The 22,770-nt window shown below is 31.4% G+C and overlaps 3 protein-coding genes across 3 annotated transcripts; all 3 read left to right on the top strand.

Annotated features, from left to right (window-relative positions):
- Positions 1 to 772: 772 nt before the first annotated feature.
- On the top strand, positions 773 to 2,503 carry LOC126842529 (zinc finger protein 271-like). The gene has a single exon (XM_050579541.1). The coding sequence runs from the start codon at positions 811 to 813 to the stop codon at positions 2,317 to 2,319; it is 1,509 nt and encodes a 502-aa protein (XP_050435498.1). The 5' UTR covers positions 773 to 810; the 3' UTR covers positions 2,320 to 2,503.
- Positions 2,504 to 9,319: 6,816 nt separating this feature from the next.
- On the top strand, positions 9,320 to 20,806 carry LOC126842531 (zinc finger protein 271-like). Its single transcript, XM_050579544.1, has 3 exons — positions 9,320 to 9,451; positions 19,070 to 20,688; positions 20,741 to 20,806. The coding sequence occupies exons 2-3, from the start codon at positions 19,120 to 19,122 to the stop codon at positions 20,804 to 20,806; spliced, it is 1,635 nt and encodes a 544-aa protein (XP_050435501.1). The 5' UTR covers positions 9,320 to 9,451; positions 19,070 to 19,119.
- On the top strand, positions 20,805 to 22,148 carry LOC126842530 (zinc finger protein ZFP2-like). Its single transcript, XM_050579542.1, has one exon. The coding sequence runs from the start codon at positions 20,899 to 20,901 to the stop codon at positions 21,811 to 21,813; it is 915 nt and encodes a 304-aa protein (XP_050435499.1). The 5' UTR covers positions 20,805 to 20,898; the 3' UTR covers positions 21,814 to 22,148.
- Positions 22,149 to 22,770: the final 622 nt, after the last annotated feature.

Raw genomic sequence — 22,770 nt, forward strand, 5'->3', positions numbered from 1 at the left:
GTTGTGTGCCTGAAATCTTTTTCGGTAAAATCCAGTCTGGTACAGCATGAACGCGTACACACTGGCGAGAAGCCGTACAAATGTGACGTGTGTCTAAAAAAATTTTCGCAAAATGGAAACCTTGCAGTACACAAACGCACGCATTCTACAGAAAAGTCATATAAATGTGCTGTATGCCTGAAATCTTTTTCATCAAAATACTATCTGGTAACGCACATACGCATGCATACTGGGAAAATGCCCTACAAATGTGTTGTGTGCCTGAAATCTTTTTCAGCAAAAGCCTATCTGGTAAGACACGAACGTATTCACTCTGGCGAAAATCCCTACAAATGTGCTATATGCCTGAAATCTTTTTCATCAAAATCCTATCTGGTAACGCACATACGCATGCATACTGGGAAAATGCCCTACAAATGTGTTGTGTGCCTGAAATCTTTTTCGGTAAAATCCAAACTGGCCATACACGAACGCACGCATACTGGCGAGAAGCCTTACAAATGTGCTGTGTGCCTGAAATCGTTTTCATTAAAATGTAATCTGGTAGCACACGAACGCTTGCATACTGGCAAAAAGCCCTACAAATGTAGTGTTTGCCTGAAATCTTTTTCGGTAAAATCCAGTCTGGTACTGCATGAACGCGTACACACTGGCGAGAAGCCATACAAATGTGACGTGTGTCTAAAAAAATTTTCACAAAAAGGAAACCTCGCAGTACACGAACGCATGCATTCTACAGAAAAGTCATATAAATGTGCTGTATGCCTGAAATCTTTTTCATCAAAATACTATCTAGTAACGCACATACACATGCATACTGGCGAAAATCCTTACAAATGTGCTGTATGCCTGAAATCTTTTTCATCAAAATCCTATCTGGTAATGCACATACGCATGCATACTGGAAAAATGCCCTACAAATGTGCTGTGTGCCTGAAATCGTTTTCAGTAAAATGTAATCTGGTAGTACACGAACGCCTACATACTGGCGAAAAGCCCTACAAATGTAGTGTTTGCCTGAAATCTTTTTCGATCAAATCCTATCTAGTAAGACACGAAAGCACGCATACTGGCGAAAGACCCTACAAATGTGTTGTGTGCCTGAAATCTTTTTCGATAAAATCCAAACTGGCCATACACGAACGCACGCATACTGGCGAGAAGCCATACAAGTGTGACGTGTGTCTAAAGTATTTTAGCCAAAAATCTCACCTTACTGTACACAAACGTGTCCATATTTCTGAAGAGTGTAACGAGTGCATAAAATCCCCAAAAGACCACCTGGCTGGACACAAATGTGTACACACCGAAAAAAGGACATACAAATGTGACGTGTGTCTCAAGGGTTTTACACAAAGTTTTTCCCTTACCCTTCACAGACGTATCCATATAGGAGAAGAATGTAAGAAGTGTTTAAAATATTTCACTCGAAAAGACTACCTGGCTGGACACAAATGTGTACGTACCGAAAAAAAGCCATACAAATGTGACGTGTGTCTAAAGGATTTTACACGAAAACTAGACCTTGCAGTACACAAAACGGTGCATACTGGAGATAAGCCCTACAAATGTGTTGTATGCTTGAAATCTTTTTGGGAAAAACGTGATCTAGTAAGACACGAACGCACGCACACCGGCGAGAAGCCATACAAATGTGACGTGTGCCTGAAATCTTTTTCATCAAAATCCTATCTGGTAACGCACATACGCATGCATACTGGGAAAATGCCCTACAAATGTTTAGTGTGCCTGAAATCTTTTTCGGTAAAATCCCATCTGGTAATACACGAACGCATACATACTGACGAAAAACCGTACAAATGTGTTGTGTGCCAGAAATCTTTTTCGATAAAATGTAATCTGGCAGCACACGAACGCCTGCATACTGGCGAAAAGCCCTATAAATGTGTGGTTTGCCTGAAAACTTTTACCCGAAAATACACTTTGGTATCACACGCTCGCATTCATAGTGGCGAAAAACCCTACAAATGTGACGTGTGTCCAAAGGATTTTACACAAAAATATTGCCTCACAGTACATAAACAAGTGCATACTGGAGAAAAACGCTACAATTGTGACGTATGTTTCAAGCGTTTTACTAATACATACAATCTTACGGTACACAAACGCACGCATGCCACAGAAAAGTCATACAAGTGTGTCATGTGTCTGAAACCTATTGCGGTGAAATCCTACCTCGCTAAAAAACATAAACATGTATATTCTGGTAATAATCCTTGCGAATGCGAGGTTTGTTTCAAGTGTTTTGCTCAAAAATGTAACACAGCTCAACAAAAACCTAACCATGTTGGAGATTAGTCTAATCTTTATCAGTCATCCGTCTTTACCTACAATCTAAATGTAAGATTATTTTGTCTATGTGTTATGCATTACTTTATACTTGTTGTAACAAAAAATGAACCATTTTATAGACATTTAGTTAAAATATATTTTAGACATTTAATACTTTGTGTTGTACATTTTTCTGAATTTCTACATTTTATCGAACAATGTTTTATTTTTAAGTTTGGTTCGTTTAATGCATATGTCTACATGGTTTTGTTTTATTTACCCAATATTGTATCAAATGATTAAAATATATAGTATAACTGATACTATACTGATTTAGGCTCATTTATACTTAATCGTCCAATTTTTGTCATATTTCTATATTTTGTTTGTTACGTTGTTATAAATATGTTTTTCCTTATTGATACTGTTTATAATTTATAATTATTAATCTGTGGTCTACTTACTTGAATGTTACACGCTTGCCTTCGGGGCGTTAAATATATATTATAAACACTAGTACTGACTCGTGCACTTCATTAATATTAGTTTTTATTTTATATTATTAGATACGGCTAAATAAAAAATAGTGATATTCTAAATTGCAAACTTATTGGAACAAGATTTTGCAAGCTTGGACTTTGATGCTTTAGATACGAGTTATACCGTGATAATAAAATATTTTTGTACACATTGGTTGAAACATAGCCAATATATTATCATTTTTAGCCGTAGATATTAATGAAAGTTGCTTATATTTATGTGTAACGTAATATTATTAAAAATTATGCTCACAGAAATGGTTGCTTGAAAAACATTTAGCTTCTTTTTTTATTGAAGTGATATTTACAATCTATACAATATGTATATTATAATAAGTAAATGAGTTGATAAATGAGCGAATTGCCGTCAAATGCAAAAACTGTTGTTGCGTCCGCGAAAACGACCAGTTGTATTTGCTGTTTTGGGGGATGTCGGTTGTGAACACGTTGTATAGATCTGGAGATAAATCGCTTCCTTAGGGACCTCTTATTATATGGTCACTATATTTTATACTTGAATACTTCTAACTATACTTTCTAACAACACTATTATAAGCGTAGTATAAAAAATAAATAGCATTAAATAATAATGTAATGACATAAAAACGTAATGACAATAATTTGCTTTAGACCGACTGACTATAATAATTTATTTACAAAGTTATCTGTATATATTCTAATTAAAAATATATTTTCTATAACCTGTTGACCATTGTATTACTCACATTTTTTTTTTTTTTTAATTGCCTAAGGGCATTTTTATTTAAACGATAAAAAAATCTTTATAAATATAAATCAAAAGAGTATCAATACATACATACGATTACTCACATATAGCAATTCAATAATTACCACTGTTCAATACGTCAATGACCCTTTTTTTTTGGTTTTTCCTTAAATCAAAAAAAAATTGACTAAGTATTTTTTTTTTACACTATAGGACAATATTTGAAGTTGTATTTATTTCCAGTTATATCAACTAAAGTTTACAATTTAAGACGAGAGGTGTAGTGCGGTAGAGTAATAGTGGGAATATTTATTTATTTATTTATATACATTTATACGCCTCGAGGGCAAGACTATAGAACATTATAAAAAACAGTGATAATTGATACAACATACATATAGAACTATAGAAAAGCAAACAACAATAATGATAGTAACAATTATTGTCACAAAACTAAAAACAATATCTTCCGGAAAAAAAGAAGATGTAATGTATTTATAGTAATTTATAATAATTACGACAAGTAAGAGGGGTCAGAATTACTTAATGACATAGTGGTTCATTTAAATGATAATTAGGGGAAGACGAAGAAAGAAAAAAAGGAACTTTGTAGCGAGTAGAACGGGGAGGAACTTTGGAGAAAATTTTGGAAAGCAAATAAGGCAAGTCAATTTGTCCATGCAGTAGTTTGACTAAAAAACCAAGATTGTTCGCACGTCTACGATTACGGTGGTTATATATCCAAATCAAGGACACTCAATCTTTAAAGATATAACTTAAATACTTTAAAAATAAAATGTTTGTCGATCTCGCTCAAGCATTATACAGTTTTCCGCCGTATGAGGGTCTCAAAAAAACCAAACCATATTCTAAAATTGATCTAACCAGTGAACAATACAGAGCTCTCAAAGATGATAATAATTTGAACTCGGAGGGTACACGTTAAATAATTTGAATTCCTATTAAAATAATATCTCAATCAAATTAATTATCCGAAACTGGCTATTGGTCAGACAACATTTTCAGCAAATTATTCTTGATTCATATTAGGTAAATAAATGATACACCTTACTATTAAAGTACTAAAAGTGGTCAGAGCTCTGGAAAATACTATCTTAAATTAGCTATTCTAAGTTTTGTATATAATAATATTACTAAATCGGTTTTAAAATATATGTATACCTACATTTTAATAAACAAAATCAGGGGACAAATATACAGTGGTATATATTTTTTAACTTTTTAATTTAAAATGAACAAGAAAACGAATATACAAATAGATCAAATGGCACAATATATAACCAACCAAAATCCAAACAAAACTTCAGACGTTCCTATGCGATTTGTGTAAGAAATGTTTTTTTACCAAAAATACAATTCTCCGTCATATGATTACAGACAAATATGTATTCTTCTAAGAAGTATTTTTTCAAACAATTTTCCTAATGCTGGTTGCAAACTTATTGGACGGTATGATATTAGTAGGTGTTTTAGTTTATTCGGCTTAGGAATGATGGTTGCGAATTTCCAGATTATTGGAAAATATGATAATCTTAATATCGCATTATAGATGTAGGTCAGTAGAACTATGGTTTTTTGTGATAATTGTTATAACATTTGATTCTCATCTGGATGCTTTTTCAGGAGGGAGTTCTTTTTATTTATTATTCCAATACACCTGGTGAAGTACATTTGGTAGTAGAGCAATTAGTTAGAAAGGATCAGTTAGAAAGGATTAATTTAAACAAACTTCTAATAAATTGAAATATATGTGTACATATATATATATATATAAATAGCTGGAACAGAAAACTACCCTGTATCTACCCTCAATTATCTCTAGAGACTATTTGTAAATTTATATAACCGCCCAAAGAGCAAAAAGGGCTGGTCGTACCTCTAAATGAATTAACTAAACTCTCAAATTGCAACGTACAAAATTATTTATTAAAAAGGCTTAACGCCATAATAGTTGATTTGTAAGATGTGTTGTGTCTTGGTTGTTTCATACTTTGGCGTAGATTATTTATGAGTGGGTTTGAGGATACTATTGATGTGTAGTGTGACCTTGGGATTTATTGACAATGTTTGGGTTTTTCGGAGTACTATTTTTTTTTTTTTAGGAATTTTCTTAGACATAGTTGATTTTTGTTTTTTTGTAAGATCCTTGTAAACTTTGCATCCGCTATAGCTGAAGGATTGGAGACCCAGTGTCGATTGAAATTATTGTTAACCAGTCGATATCATTTCCACTATCAGAAAAAATATTCGTGGTATTGACTGATTGTAATGATGCTTGTATTAAATTGCAGTTTATTAGATAAAAACAGCGTAAACGTTATAGGGAAAACATGTTTTTAGTATAGAAGCTGAAGGCTAGGCGATGTACGAGTATACATATAGAAATAATATAATAAATTATAGTCAACACGATTAGGGTTGATTGTCTGTTTGTAATAAATTGTTGTTGTTGCTACCCATTTGTTGCAAATCAACTCTATAGAAGTATTTGTCGGATACCTGTTGCTTGTTTGTTTACTAAAACTGTAATTTCCCACACGGCAAAATATAATAGGTTAAAAAAATACAACTGTTTTCGACAATAACGAGTTCTTAAAAAACTCAAACAATTTTTTAAACAGCTGTTGCCTAGATATTTTTGAAAAAACGAAAAATAACGTACAAAAAAAATAAATAACTGAGTATTTTACTTTAAAACGTAAACAACTTTTAACCTAGACGATGAGTCAATATGAAAAAGACCAAAATTTTGTTTATCATTTAAAGCTAGTCTAAAAAATAAGAAAAACTGAGACATCACAGGTCTTTAAGAGTTACTATAGATAAGAGTGATAAAATCGCTTTCAAATAAACGTTTCGATGTATATCTGTGGACACTGCAACTCTTTTTGTTAATTAAAAATAGTGCATTATTTCCTAATAAACCATTTTTGAAAAAAATGACTTTAGAACCTAACACGCGATATGTATACATATATTGTGCATGGTAAACCTAGTATATTGTAATATATAGCATATATATTCTACAAAATATATCTTATAATACAAAATGAACATAGCTAAATGTATTCTTCTAAACCAAGTAACTTATGAACATGTTATATTATGAGATTTTTGCTTCGATGTAAATTGTTTTTTTTTTATCTTGGATTTTTTTTTAAATTATACATCTACGTATAACATACTAACAACTAAAGGGTTATTAATGTTTTATGTAAAACTTATTTGAACAGATAAGATTAAAACACATAAATAACATGTCGATAACAATTTAGCTCCCGTATTAGTATATCTTAAGGTATTATAATTGAATACTTTTGTATTATACTTTTTAACAACGACATAATAAGCGGAGTACAAAAAAAAATATCACTTAATGATGTGTAATGAGGTAAAAACGTAATGGCAAAACTTTAGATCGTCTGACTATAATAATTTATTGACAATAAATATATTGTAATTAACAATAATTAATGAAATTACGTTCAATTACCTGTTGACCGTTGTTTTAATAAATACAGTACTATGTTTTTCAAACTTATTTATTTAAACGGCACGATATTGTTTTTTCTAGAGCAGGACATAACCGAAATGAAAAATAAAACGAATAACATATACAAATAGATCAAATAGCACAGACTATGACCAACCGATATTCAAACAAACTTCAGACGTTCCTATGCGATTTGTGCAAGCAATATTTTTATATCAAAAAGCAAATTCTCCGTCATATGATTACCATCCACATATTATATTGAATATTTACATCCATATAAAATATATGCACAACAGTAAATGGGTAAACAGTAAAAAATAAAATTAATAATATAGCTTGAATAACATTTAGTAGGGGGCACCCTACTTTGAATTTTGAGTTAGTTTATCTAATATTTCTTTTTTATAACTTATAAGAGGTCTCTACATTTAATACCTTGTGTTTCAAATTGTTCTGCATTTCTACATTTTGTTTGTTTAATACATTTTATTAAACAATGTATTTAAGTTAACTTTATTTAAAGCATATGCCTACGTGGTTTTGTATTATTTACACAATATTGTATCACATATTCGAAATTTATAATATAAACACTAGTACAGACACGTGCAATTCATTAACCGTAATAACACAATTTTAGTTTTCATTTTAATTTATTAGGTATGACTTAATAAAAAATAGTAATATTCTAACAATTCTAAATTGCAAACTCTTTGGAAAAAGATTCTGCAAGCTTAGACTTTCTCTTTTAAAATACCTCATAATACATTCATAACTTTGTCCGTTTGAAAACAAGTAACACTGAGCAAAAATAATAAAATATTTTCTTATATATCAGTTGAAAAATAGTATCTTAGTAACCAGGACTTGTTAATGCTGAATATTAGAGGAGATAAGTAATGCTTTTAGTAAGTATTACTTTATACTTGTTGTGACAAAAAAAAAACGTCTTTTAGACATTTAATACTTTGTGTTGTACATTTTTCTGCATTTCTAGATTTTGAATCGTTTAGATAATAAACGTTTTGGTAAAAATAACATAATGATATAATTTATGTCCTTTGCCGTACCCAATACTTCTTTCTAACTATTACTATTTATTGCCATATTATCTATTCCTAGCAAGTTCATGTCTTTCTGCACACTATCCGTCCAACTCGGTTCTTGGTTTCCGTTTTCCTCTTAAATCACCCTCGACCATTGTCACCATGACTGATTTCCGTCAAACCCAGTTGAAGTATGGCATTTAAAATATAATATAATTTTGCCAATTTGAAAACCAGTACTATTAAAATAAACATTTGACCGTAGTCAAATTCTAGGCGATCATACTGTGTGAGTGAACTAACAGTCAACGGGTATTTGAAAATATTTGTTCAGTTGTATTAACTCATATAGACCTGTGACCTCCCCATCCCAATATTCTCCGTTCCCACTATGCCTCGCCTTCATAGTACTGATTTATAATTTTTAGTTGTAATTGAGTAAAAAGATAAGTATGTTTCATATAATAGGTACACGATAATAAAATATTTTCTTACACATTGGTTGAAGAAGAGCTAATTTATTTAAGGATTAGCAGTAGGTATTAATAAAAATTGTATTCATATTTATGCGAATATTAAAATTATAGAAAATCAAGTTTATAAGATAGGTTGCTTGAAAAACGTTTAGCTTCCTTTTTTTTATGTGAATTATTTAAGATAATATTTACAATCAATACAATATGTCTATTGTAATAAGTAAACGAATTAATAATAATAACATGAAAGTACATAGTTTGAATGGAATTTTTTAAATGTTGTAAAATTGGGCCTTTGTTCTTATCAAAACTTTTAAAATTGATAAATTTTATATTTGTTTAATAAAAAAAAAACAATTGTTCTGTGTACAAAATGTAACATTTTTATAATATTCTATTAACATGTTTTTAAAAAAAAAAAAAAAGAAGTGGAAAACCCAATTGGACCCTTAGTGTCTGAATTTTGAACACAGCCAATGGTGTACTGACATTATTATGTCTTTTTATTGGTTTGCATATTGCACTCTGGCTGGCTGCAGGCCAGACGACACGGCTCACCCCTCGGCCCTCATTAGTATTGCATCGTGCACTTTCCAAAGCCACCCCGTCAGACCTGCCGGGTGGATTATTGATTAATGTGTATTGTGTCAGCCAGACGGCCGGTAAGTCCTACCCACCGGTCCCGGCGAACCGTGCAGAATCCACCGCCGTGTTGTACATTGTACAGGTTAGTGTAGTGCAGTTGAAGTTTGCACCACTACAGTGTAATCGTTCTCTCGTTTCGTTGTCGTCGCACAAGAGCGTTGTGGAAAAAAAATCCCCAAACAAAACAAACACCGGTCGGCAGTTTCCAGGTAATTTTTAGACATAATACGCAACCTACTAAGTAGCATTAATTGCCAAATTGTAGATCATAATATAACTGATCAATCAGCTTCGATGCGTATCTGAAAACGTATTAGTATTACAATGATGTTCTTATTATTTATTTATTTTTTTTTTTTTTATCTATCCACGATGTCTTCCAAGCCGCTCGATCGATTTTATAGTGTAAAAAATCTATAGACCAGAAATCGTACATGAAATATATTATTATTGGCCCGAAAATTTCACCTAAAGTCGACCTCTTCCACTGAAAAAGCCCAAACAATTTACTTGTTTTTCAACTTGATACAGCGGTGCCCTAAAACTTTTTTAAAAACAGACAAATTAATTCAAAATTTGTATGAAATACTCTTTAGATAATGTACTACCGATAAACCGACCAATAAAAAATACCAAAAAATATTTTCCCTAAAAAGGATGGAAACTTTTTCTTTAGTTCTAGTAAATTTTTAGAGCTTAAGGTCTTAGGACCGTATTCATAGTCTGTTCTTAAATCTCTTTTAAAGTCTTACTTTCAAAAGCAATGCTTATGAATAAGTATTCATAAATAAGTTTAAGTTATACTTTTTAAAGTTATAAGTAAAAGTAATTCTCTTTTCATTTAAAGTCTGCGGAAATTGTATAAAACTAGTTAATTTAGACGCTAAAAGTCTGGATGTTTTTCACGCATCTACTGACAGTTGGCTGACTGATACCTACTAAACCTCCAGAAACAATCTATACAGGGTGATTCATTAAGGATAAGACACTAATTTTCTCGGAGTATATTAATATTTTGATCAATATTTTTTTCCAAAATTTTTTGGTACACATTGTACTATATTTTTCAATATTTTGAAAATTTTTACCACCAATCCTTGAAGGCCAAAAAGGGGGATTTTAGTTTTTTTTAAATGGCAACATATGTTTTTAATTACATAAATTTGTAGACAAAATATAAAAAATAAATTTTAGCGTTTGAATTTTCATTTATTTAATTATTAGCTATGAATTTGTTAAGATACTACATTTTCTCTTAATAATTATCATGTTTCTTCGGTTTTCCAAAACCGGTAGCCCATAAAGTTCATACTTATGTTCACATTGTCTATTGGCGATAACACTTTAACAAAAAAAAGTCACTGGTATAAAATACTGAAATAATGATAGACAAACGATACTTATCTACAGATTACCTAGTCCAACACAGGTACACAGGTTGGTTTTACGAATCCACTTTATCAAATTATTTTTATGCGTGTAATCAAACTATTCGTCTTTGTAGTAACGATTGAAAATATTAAGGAATACAGTCAAAAAATCAAATCTTTATAAAGTCATAAGAAATGAACAAATAAATGAAAATTCAAACGTTAAAATTATTTTTTTTATTTTTTGTCTACAAACGTATGTAATTAAACACATATGTTGCCATTAAAAAAAAACTAAAATCCCCCTTTTATGGCCTTCAAGGATTGGTGATAAAAAATTTTCAAAATATTGAAAAATATAGTACAATGTAAACCAAAAAATCTTGGAAAAAAATAATAATATATTCCGAGAAAACGAGTGTCTTATCCTTAATGAATCACCCTGTATACTTGTTGAAACAAAAAAAAAAATCTTTTAGACATTTAATACTTTGTGTTGTACATATGTCATTTTTTGTTGAATAGAATTAGTAATAGTCCGACTGACTAAAAACTGACTTCACCATCGCCATCATTGTGAAAAAACACACATTTTAAAGAAAAATAACTAGATTAGTTCCATATCGCGTTATAACAACAAAAAAAATGTTAATATTGTTAGGCGAATTTCAGAATTATGATAAAATTAAATATGGGGAGATAGACTAAATGAAGCAAATTTTAAAAGTTAGAACAAAAGGCAGTATGTAGCTGGTAAAATTAGGTAAAAAGAGTCGGATCGAGTAAAATTTATAAGGAAAATTTATTTGATAGGCCCTCACACGTCAATAGTCTCAAACTTAAATTATACCCATTTTCCATCTATCTAGGGGGGGGGGGAGGTGCAAGTTTTTTTGGGGTTTTTAGTCGTATTTTTTAGGATTTACAAGTTGAAAATTAACCAGTAGTTAGAACTCATATGTATCTATAACATATTAAACAAAGAAAAAATTCGGCACTACAGTTTTCTTTAATTGCCGGAAACTGTGTTTTACGCAGATATTGTATATTTTAACATAAACACCTTAAATCTTAAAAAATATTTATCAAATAAGTTTCAACACTTTTATGGACATCTATTCAGAATTATACTATTGAGTTTTGATACCCAAATACCAGCTTTAGGTTATAATTTAAATTTTTAACTTCATTAACGGTGTACCAGATGTGAGAAACTAAAAAATCAGTGTTATTTGGTTTTGTTTATGACGATTCCATTATCAATTTTTATTAATCAATAAAAACCAATTTGTCGTTATTTAATTATTACATAATTAAATGAATATGTATTTAATTAAGTCACAGTTGATAAAAAGTCGATTTGAACAGGACTCGTTTTTTTTGGCGGATTGGATGAATTTAATTTAATTATCTAAAAATTGCCAGCCATTTCGTGAGAAATTATAACATATAAGTTGATGATACTATAATAGTTATAATTATCATCTAATGTAAATTAGGTATGTAGATAAAATTATGACATTCAAAAAGTGATAGCTGATAAAAGTTTAATCCGGAAATATTTGAATTTTTTTTTTTGCAAAAGTGAAATCTACATTGATATTGTTTATTGATTATCGGGTTTTTCTTGTTATGTTCGACTAAGTGAACGTTTATTTCAAGTGCTATTGTTTTAGAAGCGTTGGAAGTGTTTGCCGAGGCAAATTCGTTCAGCTTGGTAAGTGACTTGCTATTAAGTATTTACTAGCTTCAGTATTGCTGATTCAATGAAATTGTTATTATTATTTATTTACATTTATCCTTATGGCGCCTTATGACAGAACAAAGTGGGTGCTAGAAATATCTCTCATGTTTTATGTTTTGTAAGCAAGTTATGGGTTATAGAAGTAAAAAACCTTTTTTTTTTTCAAAGACTACTAAATGTTTGTTAAGATTATGTTTGTATATTACATACAGGGTCCGGTTTCACTGTCGGACCATGTACTTGAAGTTAAACTTTACATACATATTAAACGTTAACTTATATGTGTTAGTCATGTGTCTGTGTTATGGAGTGTAATTGTTGACAGCTCACTATCAATTAGCCATAACCTTAGAAAAAAGAAATTGTAAGTACAAATTATAAAACTAAAAGCAAAACAAATTTATGAAATTATGAGATTATTTAATATAATGTTAACTAAATATTTCAATCAAAATAGCAAAACACTAATGCCTAAGCATATTGTTATACTGTTATTCATTTAAACACACGCTTTATTGTATGAATTATCCAATATTAGATAATCTGCTTCATGCTATTTAAAAAAATTTAGTTTATCGACTTCCAGCTCTGGTATTGTACAAAATATTTCATTATTTTATTACTATGTCCAAATAAAGATATATTTTAACAATAATCAAAAAACATGAATGATAATACTTTGTATTATGTCTAGATCAACTGTCGGGAAATTTAACTTTGTGATACTGCTCTTATACTATTATTAAAAAAGCCAATACATTGGGGTCAGCCCATAGTGGGGACGGAGAGATCCAAACCAAGCACAGTATAAATCAGCATATTAAGAAAGAATTAAAGTGAGAGAATTGCAGTGTTTAAAAATCGTTCATCAAAGCGTTTATTTGAGAGTGATTTTATATTAGGGTGACTTTTTTAATAATAATTCCTGTAGTCCTTTGATCTCTCCGTCCCCTCTATGCTTTGATAACAATATGCCTCGCCCCTACAGTATTAGTCTTCTCGGATAAAACCACTTTCAAAATAATGCTTTGATGCTAACCTGTAAACGCTGCACCTCACTTTAATTCTTTCTTTTATTAAAAAATAATAATCAACACGTCGATAAAAAATATTTAGCTCTCGTATTAGAATACCTCTTTATTTTATACTTAAGTACATTTATATTATAATTTTTATCAACACTATAATAAGCGGAGTATAAAAAAAATATCATTTATTAATAATGTATTGAGGTAAAAACGTAATGACAATACTGTGCTTTAGATCGTCTGACTATAATGATGTATTGACATAGTTATACATTCTATACCGTTATACACTATACGTTATGTATATATTCAATGTTTACAATGTAAATAATTATCAAAAGTCTGTTATAATAATTATATTAAACGTCTACAGCAGAATTTGTCAAGTAATCCAAAAGGGTTTTGGAAGTTTGTTAAGGACCGTAAACAAATAAAAGCATTACCCAAAACATTTAATGATAAATTTTCTAAAAATCCTGTCATAATTACTGAATTATTTAAATCATTTTTTGAATCAGTGTATACGTCCGTAGTAACCGTTAATCAATCTTTCTCCAATTTATCAACAAGTAATAATATTATTGATTTCTCTACGTGTACTTTATCTATTGCTGAGGTATTTGATGGATTGTCCATGCTAAAAATTGATTGTACAACTGGACCTGATTTAATACCATCTATTATTTTAGCTTCGATGCAAAGCGAGAAGGTATTGGTTTTACTCTGATGTGGGCTTTTTTTTTCGCTGTATACACTGTAACTTTTTTAATACTGGACCAATTCCTTCGAGTAGCAACTCTATAAATCACAAATTTTATCTAGTTGGTAATTTGGGGGAGTAAAAGTTGAAAAAGTTTAATTCTTCACAGACGAAAGTTGAAAAAACAAAAAAAAAAACCGTACGAGTTTTTAAGTTAGAACTTTTACTGGCTATAATTTCAAGAAAAAAAGTCGGACCGAGTTGAAATGTATAAGAAATAATTATTTGGTATGCCCGCATACGTCAGTTGTGTCAAACTTAAACTATACCTATTTCCCACCCCCCTACGGGGGTTACAAAATATTTTGTTTTTCGGGGTTTTCAGCCGTAATTTTAAAACTTTTGGGTTGAAAATTTGCCAGTAGTTGGAACTCATATGTATTCATAACATATTAAACGGGAATAATATTCGCCACTACAGTTTTTTTTAATTGCCGGGAAACTGTGTTTTCGCAGATTTCGTATATTTTAACAAAAACACCTAAAATCTTTAAAAAAAATTGATCAATTCATTAAAACAATTTTATGTATATCTATGCAGAATGGTACTATTAGGTTTTGTGCTCAAGTACCACTTTTGACTTAAAGTTTACACAAATTCAATTTTTTTTTTTTTTACTAAAAACCCGGTGTACCAGATGGGAGAAACGAACAGACACTAAAAACTATCAGTTAGTAACGTCTATCCGTGTTAGATTAGGTTAAGGCCCAATATTCGGTATCATAATATTTATTAATTACATGATATCACAGGCGACAAAAATCGTGTAACTGATTATAGTAGACACTCGATTTATTGGGGAAAAAACCTTTGTACTATTACTATTAAGATAAATTTTAGTAATAATTAAGTCATAAATGATAATATTTTATTTTATGACTAGATCAAATCTCGTGAACATTTAACATCATGATACTGCTCCTATGCTATTATTAAAAAAACACAATTTTTAAAATCTCCATAAAAGGTTATTGTTAAATAACAGGCAACAGCCGACCGCTAGTGGCTATACACGTTAGTAATATTTAACTAATAAGTAATATATGTAGGTAAAATTTATTGTTTTCTCCATCACAGTACCAGTATACGCTTTATTTTAATTTAAATTTAAGAAAATCGATTTTTCTTTAGAAAATAACAAGAAATTAATATACAGGCTGAGGCAATAAAACGGCAATTTTCTAATGTATTTAAATGGGAAAACCCGTTTCACTATCCCACCCTTTACATTTTAAGGATCTATGAAAAAGTTTTTTTAGTTGCATTTTATTTTGTACATTGTCAATCTAGTAAAATAGAAGTATAATATAGCTTTGAAATAATATAATCTATGAAGTATAAATAGTTTGTGTGAGATTGCTTTAATGGAAGTATATAATACAAAAATTATTATTTTTTTGAGAATAAGCGATTATAATTTAAACTATGGAGTACAAACGATTGGAACATGAATCGTCGACCATTCCAACAAAATATAACAAGACATTGTATATGTGTTACTTGGTCCACTACGTTTTTGCAAAAAAAAAAACCAGCACAGTGGGGTCGATGCATAGTGGGGACAGAACAAAGTTGGGTCGGGGCATATTGGGGACGGGGAGGTCACAGGTTTACAGGAATTTTTAAATCTGAAAGTGATAAAATCACTTTCGAAAAAACGCTTTGATGCAAATCGGTAGTTAGTATTTTCAAGTCAGTACAGTCCAAACCAAGCACAGTATAAACCAGCAAAGTTAGAAAGTTTTAAATGAAGGTTCTGTATTTACAAATGAGCATCAAAGCGTTTATTTGAAAGCGATTTTCATCAATTTTATCACTTTTATTTATAATAATTCTTGTAGACCTGTGACCTCTCCGTTTCCTCATTGCTTTGATTACATTATGCCAATACTCTACTGTACTAGTCCTCTCAGATAAAATCACTTTCAAATTAACGCTTTGATGCTCATTTGTAAATACAGAACCTTCATTTAAAACTTTCTAACTTTGCTGGTTTATACTTTGCTTGGTTTGGACTGTACTGGCTTGAAAATACTAACTACCGATTTGCATCGAAGCGTTTTTTCGAAAGTGATTTTATTACTTTCAGATTTAAAAGTTCCTGTAAACCTGTGACCTCCCCGTCCCCAATATGCCCCGACCCAACTATGTTCCGTCCCCACTATGCACCGACCCTACTGTACTGGTTTTTTTATTACTGTAAGTACCTTTTGTTTGCCGGTGACTTAAAGCTTTATCTGGAAATAAATAGTGTCAATGATTATAGGAAACTGCAAGCTGATTTGGATAGATTCCAAGAGTGGTGCAGTAATAACTCCCTTTTTATTAATGCCCTTAAATGCTCCCAAATCACATTTTGTAGGAGCAAAGAAACACCTGTTTTCCATTATAATATTGACGGTATTGCGCTGAATATAGTTACTCATATAAAGGATTTAGGTATAATTTTGTCAAGTGACCTGTCATTTAAGGAACATATTTCGCACATAAAAAATAAGACTTTAAGGATGTTTGGATTTTTAAAAAGAAACTGTTTTGAGTTTAATGACCTTAAGTGCTCAAAAACTTTATACTGTTCCCTTGTTAGGTCAATTGTCGAATATGGCTCGATTATATGGTGTCCTTATCTAATTGGACAAGTCAAAGATCTCGATAAAATACAAAACCCATTTCTGTATATGCTAAGGATTAAGTAAGGGATGCTGGATTCTAGAATAGATGACATAGCAGTTGAGGTTAATTTGGATTCGCTTGCCAAAAGAAGATTTAATAATGACATCAAATTTATTTATAAGTTATTAAATAATGATATTGACTGTCCCGAGCTTTTAGCCCATATTCCTTTTAATGTTCCAACACATCATACCATCCTCCTTTCCTCTCCTTTCCTGTATATTTCTACTCAAAAACAAGACTATAGTACGCATGCTCCTCTGAATAGGATTCTTTCTAACTGCGATACTTTAGGTAATGTTGATTTTTATTTCGACTCCCTCCCCAAAATTCTTGCTCAAAAATATTATATGTTTTATTAATATTATTATTTTTGTTTATAATATTTTATTGTTAAAATTTAATTTGTATTAATTTAGTTATGTTGTAATTCTATTGGTTAAAGTGTTAATTTACTGTTTAATTTCTGTACTGCATGCCTATATGGGCGCAATTAGTAATTTATTTGCTTTATTTGCTTCTAATAAATTATTATTATTATTACATTCTAATACACAAATATATTATAATTAACAATAAATGAAAATATTTTCAATTACCTGTTGACCGTTGTTTTAATCACATATAGCAAGTCAATAATTACCACTAATCAATATCCCATTTTTAGAAAATTCCGGAAAATATTAACAATGTTATTTTTCCAGTTATATCAACTAAAGTTTAAAATTGAAGACGGGGGTGTAGTGCGGAAAAGTAAAAGCGAGTAAAAATATAAACATGTTTCGTATAATAGTTATATCATGATAATAAAATATTTTCTTACATTTGGTTGAATAATAGCTAATATACTGTAATGATTAACAGTAGGTATAAAACAAAAGTGTACTTATACTATAGTGGTAGCTGGGTACCTGGTAATGCCGAATATTAGAGGAGATAGTAATACATCACCAGCATACGCTGTGTGGTCAGGATAGTCAGTTTTGTATAGTTTGTACAATTGTACCCGAACATTTTATTTTGTGGGTGTTAGATGTGTTTTAGTGATAAAGGATATATTTTTTTTTTTTTCGTAAAGTAAATTTTGTAGATAATATTTATGTTGGGTTACTCCGTTTGCATTCCAGAGGAATATGGTGATCAATTCAGATAAAATATATTAGAGAAATTCTTTTTTTTTAAATTATTTTCTTAATGACTGAGGTGAGAAGTGTATTCAACGGGTTGATTAATGATTTTAAGTCGTTAATAAACGATGACAGTTGATTTGTAATATTTGTTATGTCTTGGTTGTTTTGGTTGTTTAATACTTAAGCGTAGATTTTTTGTGAGTGGGGTTAAGTATACTCTTGTTGTGTGGTGTGACCTTGGCATCTGAGCTATTGTATAAATGAAGGTGAGGATGTGGTCCTCCTAAAACAAATGTAGTTTAATTAAGTAACATTAGTGTTTTGATCGCTTGGTTTAAAGTCGACAAAGAATAAGGGTAGTGGTAATTTAGTTCGACTACTCGTAGAGCGTTGAAACCAAGACGTGATAACTCTAATTTTATAACTTTAATCGAGTTTACAATATATGGGTTTATAAGAGTAGTTATTTTTTATTCAGCATTTTTTTGGACATAATTGATTTTTGTAATTTGTAAGGTCCTTGTAAACTTTACATCATCCGTATTCATTCTAATAAATAAAAATATTGTAATTAGCAATTAACAGATATATTTTCAATTATCTGCTGGCCGTTGTTTTACTCACATACAGCAATTCAAAAATTACTTCTGATCAATGTGTCAATATCCCTTTGTTTGTGGGGTTTTCTTTAATTAAAATAAGTTTGACTAAAGTTGACATAGTATTATTTTACACTGTAAGACTATTGTCTTCAAAATTTTATTTTTTTCCAATTTGTTATATCAACTCATGTTTATAATTAAGACGGAAGGTGAAGTACAGCAGAGTAATAGCGCACTTATAAAAAATGAACTATCCAGTACTGGCTATTGACCAATCAACGTTTTTGGCAAATTATTCATAATATAATTAAGTAAATAAATAATATACCTAGCTATTAAAGTTCTAAAAGTGGTCAGAGCTCTGGAAAATAATATCTTCAATTAGCTATTCTAAATTTTTGTATAATAATATTGCTTAATCATTTTTAAATATAAATATACCGATATTTTAATGAATAAATACTGTAATATGTTTTTATAAACTTTTTTTTTTGAACGGCATAATATTGTTTGTTCTAGTGCAGGACCTAACCGAAATTATCAATCAAACGAATATACAAATAGATCAAATGGCACAAACTATAACTAACCAACATTCAAACAAACCTCGGACGTTCCTTTGCGATTTGTGTAAAAAATGTTTTTTTACCAAAAAGCAAATTCTCTGTCACATGATTACCATCCACAGTACTGCAACGGCTAATCGTCCACTCAAAAAACCGAAGTCTGATAAAAAGCCTTACAAGTGTGGAGTTTGTTTAAAAAATTTTACGGCGAAATGCAGTCTGGTAACGCACACACGGCTGCACACGGGCGAAAAGCCCTATAAATGTGTTGTATGCCTGAAATCTTTTTCGATCAAATCCTATCTGGTAATACACGAACGCACGCACACTGGGAAGAAGCCATACACATGTGCCGTTTGTTTAAAATCATTTACGTCGAAATCATATCTGGCAACGCACATACAGCTGCATACTGGCAAAAAACCCTACAAATGTGTTGTATGCCTGAAATCTTTTTCGGTAAAATCCTATCTGGTGACACACGAACGCACGCACGCTGTGGAGAAGCCATACAAATGTGACGTTTGTTTTAAATCATTTACGGCGAAATACAGTCTGGTAAAACACCAAAGCGTGCACACTAAAGAAAAGCTTTACAAATGTAAAGTTTGTTTAAAGTGTTTTACGGAGAAAAACAGTCTGGTAAGACACCAAAGCGTGCACCCAATAGAAAGGCTTTATAAATGTGGGGTTTGTTTAAAATCTTTTGCGGCGAAATCCAGTCTGGTAAGGCACGTAAGCCTGCATACGGGCGAAAAACCCTATAAATGTGTCGTATGCCCGAAATCTTTTTCGATCAAATCCTATCTGGTAATACACGAACGCACGCACACTGGGAAGAAGCCATACACATGTGCCGTTTGTTTAAAATCATTTACGTCGAAATCATATCTGGCAACGCACATACAGCTGCATACTGGCAAAAAACCCTACAAATGTGTTGTATGCCTGAAATCTTTTTCGGTAAAATCCTATCTGGTGACACACGAACGCACGCACGCTGTGGAGAAGCCATACAAATGTGACGTTTGTTTTAAATCATTTACGGCGAAATACAGTCTGGTAAAACACCAAAGCGTGCACACTAAAGAAAAGCTTTACAAATGTAAAGTTTGTTTAAAGTGTTTTACGGAGAAAAACAGTCTGGTAAGACACCAAAGCGTGCACCCAATAGAAAGGCTTTATAAATGTGGGGTTTGTTTAAAATCTTTTGCGGCGAAATCCAGTCTGGTAAGGCACGTAAGCCTGCATACGGGCGAAAAACCCTATAAATGTGTCGTATGCCCGAAATCTTTTTCGGTAAAATCCACATTGGTAATACACGAACGCACGCACACTAGCGAGAAGCCATACAAATGTGACGTGTGTCTAAAGTATTTTAGCCAAAATACTAACCTTACCATACACAAACGTATCCACATCAGAGAAGAGTGTATTGAATGCTTAAAATCTTTGACCCCAAAAGACAGTCTGGCTGGACACAAATGTGTCCATATTGATAAAAAACCATACAAATGTGATGTGTGTCTGAAGTTTTTCGCACAAAGTTCTGACCTTATCTTACACAGACGTGTCCATATCGGAAAAAAATGTAACGCGTGTTTAAAATATATGACTATAAAAGACTACCTGGCTGGACACAAATGTGTCCGTATTGAAAGAAAGCCATACAAATGTGTTATGTGCTTAAAACGTTTTACAAATAAAGGAAACCTCGCAATACACGAAGGAGTGCACACTAAAGAAAAACCTTACAAATGTACCGTTTGTTCAAAGTCTTTTATGACGAAATCCATCCTGTTAAGACACCAAAGCGTGCACACTAATAATAATCCTTACAAATGTGCCGTTTGTTACAAAGCCTTCAAGGAAAAATCTAATATGCTAAAGCACTCACGGCGGCATACTGGAGAGAAGCCATACAAATGTGCTGTGTGCCTGAAATCTTTTTCGGTTAAATCCTGCCTGGTACAGCATGAACGCATACACACTGGCGAGAAGCCATACAAATGTGACGTGTGTCTAAAGTGTTTTACACAAAAAGCAAACCTCGCAGTACACAAACGATCGCATACTGGAGAAAAGCCTTACACTTGTGACGTGTGCCTGAAATCGTTTTCGAAAAAAACTCACCTGATTACGCATGAACGCACGCACACTGGAGAAAAGCCTTACAAATGTTTCGTGTGCCTGAAATCTTTTTCGGTAAAATCCAGTCTGGTCATACACGAGCGCCTGCATAGTGAGGAAAAGCCTTACAAATGTGCTGTGTGCCTGAAATCGTTTTCAATTAAATGTAATTTGGTAGCACACGAACGCTTGCATACTGGCAAAAAACCCTACAAATGTAGTGTTTGCCTGAAATCTTTTTCGGCGAAATTTAGTTTGGTATTACATGAACGCATACACACTGGCGAGAAGCCATACAAATGTGACGTTTGTCTAAAGTATTTTTCACAAAAAGCAAACCTCGCAGTACACAAACGGTTCCATACTGGAGAAAATCGCTACACTTGTGACGTGTGCCTGAAATCTTTTTCGATAAAATCCAATCTGGTAGCTCACAAACGCATCCATACTGGAGAAAAGCCTTACGCTTGTGACTTATGCCAGAAATCTTTTTCGACAAAAACTCATCTGGTTACGCACGGACGCACTTACACTGGAGAAAAGCCTACAAATGTGCTGTGTGCCTGAAATATTTTTCGGTTAAATCCTGCCTGGTACAACATGAACACATACACACTGGCGAGAAGCCATACAAATGTGAAGTTTGTTTAAAGTGTTTTAAACAAAAATCAAGCATCGCATTGCACAAACGCATGCATGCCGCAGAAAAGTCATACAAGTGTGTCAAGTGCCTGAAACCTATTGCGGTGAAATCCTACATTTCAAAAAAACATAAACATGTCCATTCTGGAGGAAATCCTTGCGAATGCGAGGTTTGTTTCAAGTGTTCCAAAATAAAACCGGGGTCGACATAAACGTGACCATGTTGGAGAACAGTCAGATCTTTATCAGCCATAATTTCCTTATCAGTCTTTACTTACATTTTAAAACTAAGATTTTTTTTTTTGTCTTGTGTGTTATTCATTACTCTATACTTCTTGTAAAAAAAAATATCTCTTAGATATATTATATTACTTTGTATTGTACTTTTTTTCTGCATTTCTACATTTTGTTTGTTTCATAAATTATATGAAATCATATTTTATTTTAAGTTTGGTTTATTTAATGCATATGTTTACATGGTTTTGTTTTGCTTACACAATTTTTGTATTACATATTTAAAATTAATAATATACACATTAGCAATGACCCGTTTACTTCATTAATTTTAGTTTTTATTTTATATTTTTAGGTACGGCTAAATAAAACATAGTGATATTCTAAATTCTAAATATAAAAAGATAAGTTTGTCTTGTTTAATAGTTATATCGTGATAGTTAAATATTTTGTTATACATTGGTTGAAAAGTATTCAATATATTATCATGAATAGCTGTAGGTTTTAATAAAAATTGTTCTAATATTACAGGTATAGTTCTTATCTTGGTAGCTGGGTATTAGGTCATTTTGGTAGCTGGGTATCAGCACTAGCATGTGTCGTCCGGTAAGGATGGTGAGTTTTGTTCAATGTCTATTTTTTTTTGCG

This window comes from Adelges cooleyi, unplaced genomic scaffold (assembly GCF_023614345.1).
Source record: "Adelges cooleyi isolate 19-005CV unplaced genomic scaffold, UGA_ACOO_1.1 ACOO_flye_CR_arks_rails_tigmint_CR_PRNA_544, whole genome shotgun sequence".
Taxonomy (NCBI): domain Eukaryota; kingdom Metazoa; phylum Arthropoda; class Insecta; order Hemiptera; family Adelgidae; genus Adelges; species Adelges cooleyi.